The sequence below is a fragment of the Spinacia oleracea genome, chromosome 3 (genome assembly GCF_020520425.1).
Source record: "Spinacia oleracea cultivar Varoflay chromosome 3, BTI_SOV_V1, whole genome shotgun sequence".
Lineage (NCBI taxonomy): Eukaryota > Viridiplantae > Streptophyta > Magnoliopsida > Caryophyllales > Amaranthaceae > Spinacia > Spinacia oleracea.
The window spans coordinates 74,186,215-74,198,291 of record NC_079489.1 but is presented as its reverse complement, the minus strand read 5'-3'; the positions used below and the strand labels follow the sequence as shown (position 1 = coordinate 74,198,291).

At 34.6% G+C, this 12,077-nt stretch overlaps 1 protein-coding gene across 2 annotated transcripts; it reads left to right on the top strand.

The window, feature by feature from the left end:
* Positions 1-5,455: 5,455 nt before the first annotated feature.
* On the top strand, positions 5,456-7,613 carry LOC110802963 (protein WUSCHEL-like). Of its 2 annotated transcripts, none has more exons than XM_022008423.2 (3): positions 5,456-6,050; positions 6,139-6,248; positions 7,061-7,613. In XM_022008423.2, exons 1-3 carry the CDS (start codon positions 5,600-5,602, stop codon positions 7,418-7,420), a joined length of 921 nt encoding a protein of 306 aa, XP_021864115.2. In that variant the 5' UTR covers positions 5,456-5,599; the 3' UTR covers positions 7,421-7,613. The 2 variants fall into 2 exon arrangements, with proteins under 2 accessions (XP_021864115.2, XP_056694066.1); XM_056838088.1 differs by having other exon boundaries at positions 6,133-6,248; positions 7,061-7,611.
* The last annotated feature ends 4,464 nt before the right edge of the window (positions 7,614-12,077 follow it).

Genomic DNA, 12,077 nt, shown 5'->3' with positions numbered 1-12,077 from the left:
TTAGTTCACATTTATCCCAATTCATGCAGTCACCAACTCACCAAGGGAGGAATTGAATACTGGGAGGCGGCGCCATTGAGAGTAGTACAACATTTGAAGAAGCGTCTGGGTCAAGGTATTCTTTAACCTTCTAATAGTGCATTAAGTCTAGAAGGATGGTGTGACTCGGATTGGACGATTTGTCCATTGACTCGGCGATCGTTGATAGGGTGGTTTGTTCTTATTGGGTTTTCTCCCCTGTCTTGGAAAACCAAGAAGCAACATACATTAAGCAGATAATAGTTCAATGGTTGCTTTTACATGTGAATTAAAGTGGTTGAAACAACTACTACAAGATTTAGGTGTGAAACACAAGCAGGGTATGAGAATGTTCTATGATAGCCACTTAGCCATTCGACAATACACATTGCGCAAAGTCGATTTTTCATGACAGAACGAAACATATTGAACTAAATTGTCATTTTAAAAGAGATGCGATTAAGGAGGGGATTATTTTTCTTTCTTATGTGTCGAAAAAGGTTCAATTAGCAAATATTTTAACCAAAGCATCAGGAAATGCACGATTTGAGTTTTTTTCTTGATAAGATGGACATTTGATATCTTAATGCTACCACTTAACTAGGAATAGCTAGGCAGCTAATATATCCTAGTTAGAGTTTAAAGTAGGAGTCTTGTACTATATATTTGTTGGCAGAGTTAATGATAAGCATCACGAATTAAGTTATTACTTGTCACCTATTGACAAAAAATGTGAGTAGATTATGAAGTATTGATATGTACATATGTGAATTGTACATGCATATAATATATCATGATTCAGTATCGGACCAGCGTACCCTTTACTCCTCTAGGCTCTAGCTAGCCGACTTCAATATTTGAGCTATAATTGATCGTATAATTCGGTAATATTAATCCAACCTTTTGCCGATTTTCTTTTATTAAGCCCACCTACGACATATTTTTTAATAATCCCACCTTTACCACCCAACGTCTTTTATTGGGCCCAACACGTCATAAACCTATTGTCGGCGGTAATATATCCCTACGTGGAAGTACTCTCTCTAGATGTATTCAGTCATCATCATCAATTCATCACCATCTCGATGATTTTTTCACCAGTTATCGGTCACTTAAGCCCAATAAAAGTCGTTGGGTAGTAAAGTTGGGATTATTAAAAAATATGTCGTAGGTGGGATTAATAAAAGAAAACCGGCCAAAGGTTGGATTAATATTACCAAATTTTCCTATGTTATATTGTTACTCCCTCCGTTTCTAAATAAGTGTCCAGTTTTCATAAATAGCGTTCCCTTATAAGTGTTCAGTTTTCATTTTTGGACATACATCTTTCCCACTTTTCTATACACTTTTTCCACTTTTCTATAAATCATTATTACTTTTTCTTACACATTCTACACTTTTACCACTTTTCAATCACCACATCCATTTTTATATATACTTTATTAATAAACAATTATCTACTTTTTTCTTTCCCAAAAAAAAAAAACATTCCCAATCATTACCTCTTACACACAATTCAGTTTTATTAAATCCCGCGTAAATGTCTAAAGTGGACACTTATTTAAAAACGGAGGGAGTATCAAACTAGGTTGGTTTATTAATATGAGTTCAATGTATAGACTTAATGCTGCATGTAGTCCTGATTATGGCCATTTTTGTTTCAAGAGAAACCCATGCTAACAAATCAAAACCTAACATGTACGGAGTATATAGTACACTCTATTGACAAAACACTAACAATCTTTTAATTAAATATTTTTCCTTTTTTTACGGAAGTTAAATGTAAAGTTAAAATATTTTCTAGTCCCTCTGTCAATTTATATTATTTACGTATTATGTTTTGGACATCCATTTTTAATATTCACGTTTGAACATTTTATTTATAAAAAGGAACGCCCAAAACGAAATATGTAAAGAATAAAAAATGACGGAAATAGTAATATTTATACTTAAAATCAGTTGAAAAATACACTAAACGTACCAATGTTTTTTTCTTCTTTCTCTCTATACCTTTCCTCTTAAAGAAGGAAACCCGAGAATATCCTAGTTTTCCACCGCTAAGTCTCGTCGGCGGCCTGAGCACCGCTCACCTTGGGTCGCCGTCGAGCTTGTCTTTGTTTGCATACATCTAATCGCGCCGGCATATAGAAGTAAACGACGAGGTTTTTTCCGGCCAAGAAGAAGGAGAAAACAAGGTTTGTGTTAAAATCTTCCAATTCTTCTTAGTGTTTTTTCTCTCTAGCCGAATTTCTTACAAGTAGGTAGTTGTTTAGTCGTCTTCAACCAAGGTTTCCTTTGCTTGGGGTCGTTTCTTAGCAGTTAGAGGGTGGAGATCAATTCGAGTTGGTTTTCAGTAGTAATGGGCTCTCTAATCTCAGATTTATCTCGTACGTCGACGTCGAAAAACTCCAGTAAAAGTAAAGTTCGAGCTAGGGTTTCTATTTTGGGAAAATTAGGAGTCATTCGACTATCAAATCTAATTTGAAGGGGATTCTGGCCACTCAAAATTGGAGCTACTCTCATCGTCGTCGTCCTGTGATACTGGGGAAAACCCCGGGCTTGACGATAAAGGAGAGGAGGGAAATCAATTGGAGCTAACCTGGTCACTGTTGTCTTCTGGCATCGGAAAAAACGCCGACCTTGACAATAAAAGATGAAAGTTGGATTGAGTTTCTGCTATCGCTTTTCGAGTAGTCAAGTTCGAGGGTTTCACTGATCTTTGTAACGGATGTCTGTCAAATTGCGTGTCTGTAAGTAGTATACATATTCCTCTTTTCTTGCCTTCTAATTTGTTGAGTTAATTAGTTCAATTAGTTGTTTGATGGTTAGTTTAGTTGGTTTTGGGTTACTGGGTTTAGGGATGACCATAGTATGTCCCTGCTTAGTTTGTTCATTGTCTTAGTTGTTAGCCCATTGGTATGTCTGTTTTGGGTCAGCTTGTTTTGGGTAGCTTGTTGTTGTTTCTCTGTGTTTAAATTGGTTGTTTTTCCATATGAGGTTATTGTAGGTTTGGTTAAAGTTTCAGGGACTCCTATGTGAGAGTTCCTAATTCAGAAGTTTGGGATAAAAATGTTGGGACTAGTTAATAAGTTTAGAAAGGTAATAATGCGTATTAATGGCATTTCTTCGTTTGGGCAATTTTGTTCATTAGGTGGTCGATTGTCCTTGTGTGGTGTTAGCAACGCCGGGGGATATGTTTGGGTGCCATGTCAAGGGAAGGATATTTGTGTGGGAGGGGGTTTGTGTTTACACTAGTCATGGTATGTTGTCAGGTCGTTTATGGGGTTAAGTAACGTTAATTCTCATTTTAGGTTAGCGATAACCGGAGTTTGTCGGTTTCAAAACCTTATATGTCAACGATGCTCCCCGTTTTATGGGGATTCATAGCATGCTTTTTGAGTCACTTTTAGTGACTCGTGCCGCTTGTGAGCACATCACAAGTTCTTTGCAACCGGCTCGTGTCATATATTACTACTCTAGCTTCTACTTCTTTCTTTGGGTCTCAAGCGTTTTAGGGTCTTAAGGGAGCCTACAGTTTAATTTCCCAGCATCTCAGTCTTCTACACGGGAACGATCAAGAATGGTTTTGGCATGCTAAAAGTAGTTTGGCTATGTAGATAAAGTCAAGTCAACAACCGGGGGCCATCAGAGAAGAATTTGCTATCCTTTTAGGGTTAAGTAGTTTATTTTTAGTTTGCTATGTAAGTTAGTTGTTGTAATTTTTACACTTTGGTTTTTTATGCAAAATTAAGCTTATGTAAAAAAAAAATACAATAAACAAGAATATTTTTCTAATTAATTTTAATACATAAGTTAACAATAACTTATCAAATAAAACCCCGTATCTATACTAATATATTAAAAGGCGTTTTGGAAAATGTATATGTGTCACATAGTACTCTCCTCACGCCACATCATCCATTCACCAAGTATTATGTAATGGACAACCAAAAATCAATACAATGAGGTTCGAACACCAGACCTCAAGTATGGATGATATTTCTCATTACCATCTTAACCAACCACCAATTGTGGTTTATCTCTTCACATTAATTTATAAATAAATGTTCACATGAAGTCTGAAACAAATAAATTTGTGTGTGACTTTTTAATGTCTATGGACTATTTTGAAAAGAAAAAAAATTAAAGCATTATGACAACCATGAAGAAACATAATGTATTACGTCTCACAAGAATCAACTATAGGATTGCCTTACATAGCTGCATATATATATATATCTAATTTGTTGTTTGTTAATTTGACGCACTTAGTTCCACGAGAAAACAAATTATACAAATTGTAAAATGATATGATTGAAAACTTACTTGCCATGATAAATGACTTAGCATGTCTGTGTTTGACGAAATTAACGGATATTATTCATTCTAGATAATACAAGTATTTTGGTCAAGTATTGAGCTCAAGAAAAATCTAAAACTTTAGTTATTCAATGTAGCAACCGGGGCATCGCCCAGACCACACACTAGTTATGATAATTAAATTGGGACGGGGAGTAAATTTAAATTGGAGTATGCTGGACTGATTTCTTGAAAGTACAGAGAGAAGCAATAAATGGAACTGATTTCTTCCCTCGCTAAAACCATCAGAAATTTCAATTCATTTTGTTAATTGGTGAAGTTGAACTGTCCAATTAGTTAATGAAGCTAAGACATCATCATCAACATATGATGAACTCATGTACGCTTACACAAGAGTTATCATTATTAACTGTACACTCTTTGATTAACTTTTCTCTTTAATTAAATTACAGCCAGTATCATTATTTAATTACTTTTACTGGCTGTAATTCTTCAATTCCCACAATTTGCACCCACTTTTCAGGAACTGCAATAATTAATATTGAAAATAGCACCTTTTAATTTATTACTCGTTTTTAAAAAAAGAACAATATCCAAAAGGGAAAAAAAAAACACAAAACACATAAATGTGCACCTCTTGAACATGGCTTAAAATAATAATTAAAAAAAGTACGGAGTAATATCTCCACTAAAAGAAGAACCCTAGTGAAAAGTAATCCGTACAAAATTCACAAAATAAATAAACACTAGTACCTCCGTCCCTTAATACTCACATCGTTTTCCTTTTCGGGTATTCCCTTAATACTTGCTCCGCTTCTATAAATGAAAATTTTATCAATATTATATTATTTCTCACACTTACCTACTACCCCACCTACACCCCTATTCTTTACAAAAAAATATTTAAAAATTCACATCCTCCACTCACCACTCCCCACTTGTTACACATTTCCCACTAATAATATTAAAAAAAAATCTCACTATCAACTAACAGCATTAAATTAATAAGTCAATTCAAATGTCTTAAACTCCGCACTGGTCAAACCGGTGCGAGTATTAAGGAACATAGGGAGTATTTTATAAGAAACATTCATTTCATCTTTCTCTTATAAATTAAAATCAAAGCTCTTCATAACTCTCACTCAAGCTAGCTATATATCCTTCCCTGCCTCTTTTAACTACTCTCAGTCTCAGTCTCTCTCTCTTAAATTTCTACAAGTTGAATTGTTTGATTTTCTTTAAATTTAGTCTGGTAATTAAAATGTACTCGCAACAGCAGCAGCAGCAGCAGCAAGAGGATATGAAGATGATGGAAATAAATGGTGGGAAAATGGGTAGTAGTAATAACAGCAATCAGTACCTTTGTAGGGAAAGTAGCACAAGGTGGACACCTACAAGTGAGCAAATTACCCTTCTTAAGGAGCTTTACTACATAAATGGTGTTCGATCTCCAACTGCTGATCAGATTCAGACCATTTGTGCTCGATTAATCCGGTACGGTAAGATCGAAGGCAAGAATGTGTTTTACTGGTTTCAGAATCATAAGGCTAGGGAGAGACAGAAGAAAAGGCTTACCCCTAACTCTGGATCACCTACTACAACAACTAACACTCTTCCTACTACTATTACTGCTACTTCAACTACAACTATTCCTCAATTCCATAATAATTTCGTCAACAATGTAACTCTTCAACCTACCATTAATAATCCTGGTACGTAATTATTTTAATTTACAGATTTCAAACTGTTTAATTATTTTGCTCTTTTTATTTTCTAATTTTCGTAAAAATGAAGTTGCAGGGATTCCTTGCTCAAGTTCATCAGCTGGGCATGCGAATGCGATTTCCGGTGACGGGCAGTTTGTTGAGAGTTTTGGTTATGGAGGTGTTACAATGCAGAATACATTTAGGGTAACTACACTAAGCACTTTTGCCCTAAACTAAACCTTGATGCTTTCTCCTTTTTAGTAATTAACTTTCTAGTTTATGTTTTGGTTTTCGAGGATTCCTAATTAACTTAAAAGCTACTTTAATTTATTTCACAAATTCATATATATAAAAAAGATAAGTAGTTTTAAAACCAAAATTCTATCAGTTCTCTCAACTTGTTAAATATTGATCATGCATACTCTACGGAGGATAACGCAGTTATCCTATATGGTAGAATATCGAATATAGTAGAGTTATGTTATAACTAGGCTATATGATATAAGATATAGGAGATCTAGTTATAACATATATCTTATATCATATAGCCTAGTTATAAGATATAGGCTATATGATATAAGATATAGGAGATCATGTATAGACTTATATCATATAGCCTAGTTATAACATAACTATACTATATTCGATATTCTATCGTATAGGATAACTGCGTTATCCTCAATATACTCCTTAACAATCTTCTTATTTGTATTTTTGCGTGTTTATAATCCGAATTCCAAAGAATTAAATGGTGAAATAAAGGTATTAAACCACCCGATCGAGAGACGAGAGGGTGTCTCGGCCCTAAGGTTGTCCGCCTGGTTTACTTTCCTAATAAAAACGAGATTGTAATCATGGAACGTGTTAATATTAGCTTATTTGGTCTTAATTAAACTAGTAATCTAACATGGATTCTATGGGATAGCTTAAAAGAAGAGTTGTACGTAGTATGTCCAATGTTTAATGCACTGATCAAGAGACTGAATTTGTTCAAAATATTGTGACTGAAAAAACAGGAGTGTTCAATATCTGGAGGAGAAGTTATTAATGGAGGATATGATGTGAGACAATGGAATGCAGTTGAAACTAATTACTCAAAATTGTTGGACAAGATATCAACATTGGACGAATATCCTTACACTGACCAAGATCACAATAACGAGATAGAGACCCTTCCTCTCTTCCCTATGCACAATCAAGAGCACGACAACGTGTACGATCAAGATCAAGATCAAGACTTGTATACCATTAAGCCTCCATCAGACGGCTACTACACTACCGGGTACCGATGGTTCAATGGTAGTGGTGGAAATACATCCCTTGAGCTTAGCCTAAACTCCTATGGCAGCTATGCCTACTATTCTCCAAGTATCTAGATCGATCAGATTAATTACTACTGTAATATATTATTCAAGTGTTCTATGTCCTTGACTGATTAAAATCTTAATTAGCTACTATTATTGTAAGTTTTAGTTAGTCTCATTAAAATCATAATCACTATATCATTGGATCCAAGTGAGTATAATTCTAGTATTATTTATGGTGTTGAGTAATTTTATTAGTGAGTCATGGGCCGGGTATCTATGTCTGTGTGTCTCTTTCGATCTTTTAGTGTCTGACTAAAACAGTGCAACAAAAAGAACACATGACCAACAGTTAAGTCGGTTTCAGATTTCAGAACACCCCCCAAGCTCACTCTCTAATTAATAACAGGATCAATATTTGTTGTTATATGTCGTCTTCATACAATAAATGCAAGGTAATAATGATACTATAAGTTTTCTATGTCTACAAATACTCAAAGCACGGAGTAATAACTTACCACTACATAATAATGTTATGTTCTTTTCAACTTATTCTTCTAAAATATTAGAATATACCGGGAAAAAAAAAACAAGAATTACTCACAGAAAAAATTCAAACCAGACCATAAATTAGAAAATCAGATTAAACCAGGTGAAGAGAACAAAGTCGTACAAACAAACAAATTTTCAATTTAAGGGAATTATGTGGGTATTGCCGTGATTTTCCATGTAAATACTTCTTTTGTTTCTTTTTATATGACATAATTGAGTTTTAGACACTATTCACACAAGCTCCTTTAAGTTTCTTTTGTGATTTATACTTAAAAAATATATATTTGTGTTGTGTCTTGTTAGATTCGTCCCAATAAATAATTTTTAAATATCTACTTTCTATAATTTTTTCTTATCCATAATTGAATATATAAATATTTGAAATCGTACATTGGTAAACGTGCTTAAATAATTATGTCATCTAAAAAAAAGAATGGAGGAAGTATATACTCTCTCCGTCCATTAATACTCGCACCGGTTTGACCGGTGCGGAGTTTAAGACATTTGAATTGACTTATTAATTTAATGGTGTTAGTTGATAATGGAGTATTTTTTTAATATTGTTAGTGAAAAATGTGTAAAAGGTGGGGAGTGGTGAGTGGAGGATGAGAATTATAAATAATTTTTTGTAAAGAATAGGGGTGTAGGTGGGGTAGTAGGTAAGTGTGAGAAATTATATAATATTGATAAAAATTTCCATTTATAGAAGCGGTGCAAGTATTAAGGGACGACCCGAAAAGAAAAACGGTGCGAGTATTAAGGGACGGAGGGAGTAGTAACTCTTGTTAATTTAATTATGTGCACTTTTCTCTTAAATAAATATAATTTTGTGCACTTCTAATTTCCACAATATTAATTATCAAATATCAAATGCAAATTGTGCAAATGAGGACATTCAACCTAATTGAATGCAACGGCTATTAATGGTATGATGCATTATTTTTATGTAGTAATTGAAAATTGAAGTATCTAACGAGCTAGAAAACAAAACAGGATAACCATGTGAATTTCTTACGAAGTGGAGTCCGAGTCCCCGTAAGAACTCCATCCCGATCCCTACCTCAAAGAAAGAGTCGAAACCCTAATGTTGGTGTTCGGAGGTAAAATTATCACCAATCTACGTACAATCCTTCCTGCTAATGGAGTAACGGTGACAAGTATCTTACACATAGATAAGATACTAAGAACATGGGGTGAATTGTAATGGTAGGCAAGAGTAAATAATAAATTGCTCAATGTCCAAAAAACGGATTGAAAAGAACAGAGGAAACATCCCTGAGGGAGAGACCCACCTTCTAGGAAGGGTTGCCTCAAGCCTAAAAGAATGAAACCCAACTATAACACAACAACTAAGAAACTCTTCTACTTTGGGGAGTGAAACTCCAAACAACCACAATATAAGAAAACTACAGCATTCTAATCACTCAATTATAGGCTAGCAAGCCATGCTCTATCACTATTTGATATTTTCATAGGGACAAGTTGCTTGACTCTACATAAAACATCAGCTTTAATTCTCTGAACAATCAAGTCTGGCTGTAATACCTGAAGATTCCAAACAGCAGAATTTCTTTGCAGCCAAATTTGGTAAACTGCAGCTGTAATGGTGGCAAATTTGGTAAACTGCAGCTGTAATGGTGGCAATCTGCACCCCTTTTTTGAATTTGCTCCCTTGATCTCTGTCAAGCCATCTATAAATTTTGTTTACACCAGAAGCCTTGCATCCTATACTTATCCAATTTTTGACACCACGCAATTTTTGAATTGTAATGGATTAAAAGAAGAAACAAACAAATTAAAGTATAAACCCAAAAAATATTCTTGACACCACGCAGAATGAAATCACATTGTGAACATAAATATAAGAGATGCACAAGATTGTATATATTAACCTAATTGGAGTCAAAGATTCATTTTGTTCTTATGGGTTTGGGATATACTTAATAGACTAAATCAAAACAACTCTCAAAATCTTTTCGCCCTATTTCCATGAGATAGAAGATGGTTGTCCTGTTATCGTTTATGGGTCAATTGAAAACAACTTCATTGCAACTGAAAGGGTAAGATTATATATGTACAAGTAACATCTTTAAAGACAATGTAGTAATGATAATGGTTAAGAAAATCAAACTATAGCTTGCTAATTCAATAAAACTCAGTTCCCACATTGTCATATGTTTGCGTTAATCTCGCAGCTTAGACTAGTTAAACCTAATGCGAACTTTTTAGGATTCACAGGTAGTTGTGAACATTCCCCTAAATAACTCACCGACTAAACCACAAATATTACTCGGCATTTTTTTTTAAAAAAGAAACATAGTAGTAAAGCTTACAAAAATTGTATACGTATGTTGTTTGCGGCCTCTACATGCCCCAGATTTTTTTTATCTCCATCCATTAATTCATTATCTCATAGCTAGTCTTGTTCACTTGATCTCAACCGGAAATGACCAATAAGGGTGATTTCTCTCAATACTTAATGAGCATCAACATTAATATAACACAAACGCGTGTATAGCTAGTATACACACAATTCTACCGGATGAACCTGATAATATATTATATGTTAACATTTATTTCATATACTAGAAATAAAGTAGGGTCAAAGTGAATTATGTGAATAGTGCAAAAAGTCAAAACGGTGCGAGTATTCCAGGACAGAGGAATGACTACATACAGAGTACTCCGTATTTCATAGTAGTATAGCATACGCTTGTACATCCCCGCAGTGTCTACAACAACATTAAGTTTTAAGTTCATCTTTTAACTGAAAATTAGCATGCACGCCCCAATGGCCAATACTACTGTATAAAGGAATCAATTTACGAGTTCCTTTTATTTTGTTTACCAGTTTTTTACTACGGAGTCTTTCAGAAAAAGATGCACGTGGAATGGAAGTGAACCCTATTGTAGTTGTAGCCAAACTAGGTTCTTAGTGTGAATAAATTTAGGAGTAATTATTTAATTAATTAATTTTTAGGGTATCAAAGAGGAGGGTACAAATGATAAGATATTTGCCTGCACAAATACAAAATCTCAGTCTTACTCTTACATATCTACAGAGAGAGAGAGAGAGGGAACCTCGAGAAACTCCCAGCCAATGATGAAAAAGAAGAACACAATTACACAAGGTGGGACTGGGAGGTGCACTGTATCAGCCGTTATTCATTAGATTTAATCAAACAAAATTAAACTGTAGTGGTTTGTTCATCTTTCAAGTTTGTGAACTTCAATTCCCATAGAATATGCTGTATATTATTTGTCTGTCCAATCAAACTTACCAATCCAACTGCAACAGATTTCCCCAATCCACTAAACTAGATTCTCCTTACCTACAATTATTATTCCTTATCTAAATTCCCTGTTCATCAAAATCTTCTTACACTAAACACGGAGTAACCAGCAAATGAAATTCCTACTTCTAGTACTTTCCTCCGTTCCTTTTGCTTTGTTCATACTTCCCCGTCACTTTTTTAGTGTATTGCTGAAATCGCCTGCGTATTATATATGAAAGTACGATTTTACTTACCTTATAAAGTTACTAAAGGAAGTTAATCCGTGAGCATTATTATTGCTTGAATGAGTATATATACATGATACTAGAGCTGTCAAAAATCGACCCGACCCGAACCCGACCCGAAAATACTGGGTCCTGAACAAGATTTTGTGACCCGTAACCCGATTTTATCCGAACCCGAGCAACCCGAAAAGGAATGGGTCAAAACCCGACCGAACCCGTTTTGGACCCGACCGATTGAAAATCATTGTATTTATAGTAATAAATGAGATTATGAGAAAATTTAAGCATAATAGACACGTTGTTTTTACTATTGTTGTGTTAATATGATTTTAATTTGAATTATACGCCATTTTATGGTTGAATTTGACTAAATATAAACTTTCGTAGGAAATTTTTTTAATTTGTCCCAATATTTGCATGCGACGCACCAATGTGCGACGCAAATCGACCCGACCCGAACCCGACCCGAAAATACTGGGTCCTGAACAAGATTTTGTGACCCGTAACCCGATTTTATCCGAACCCGAGCAACCCGAAAAGGAATGGGTCAAAACCCGACCGAACCCGTTTTGGATCCGACTGATTGAAAATCATTGTATTTATAGTAATAAATGAGATTATGAGAAAATTTAAGCATAATAGACACGTTGTTTTTAC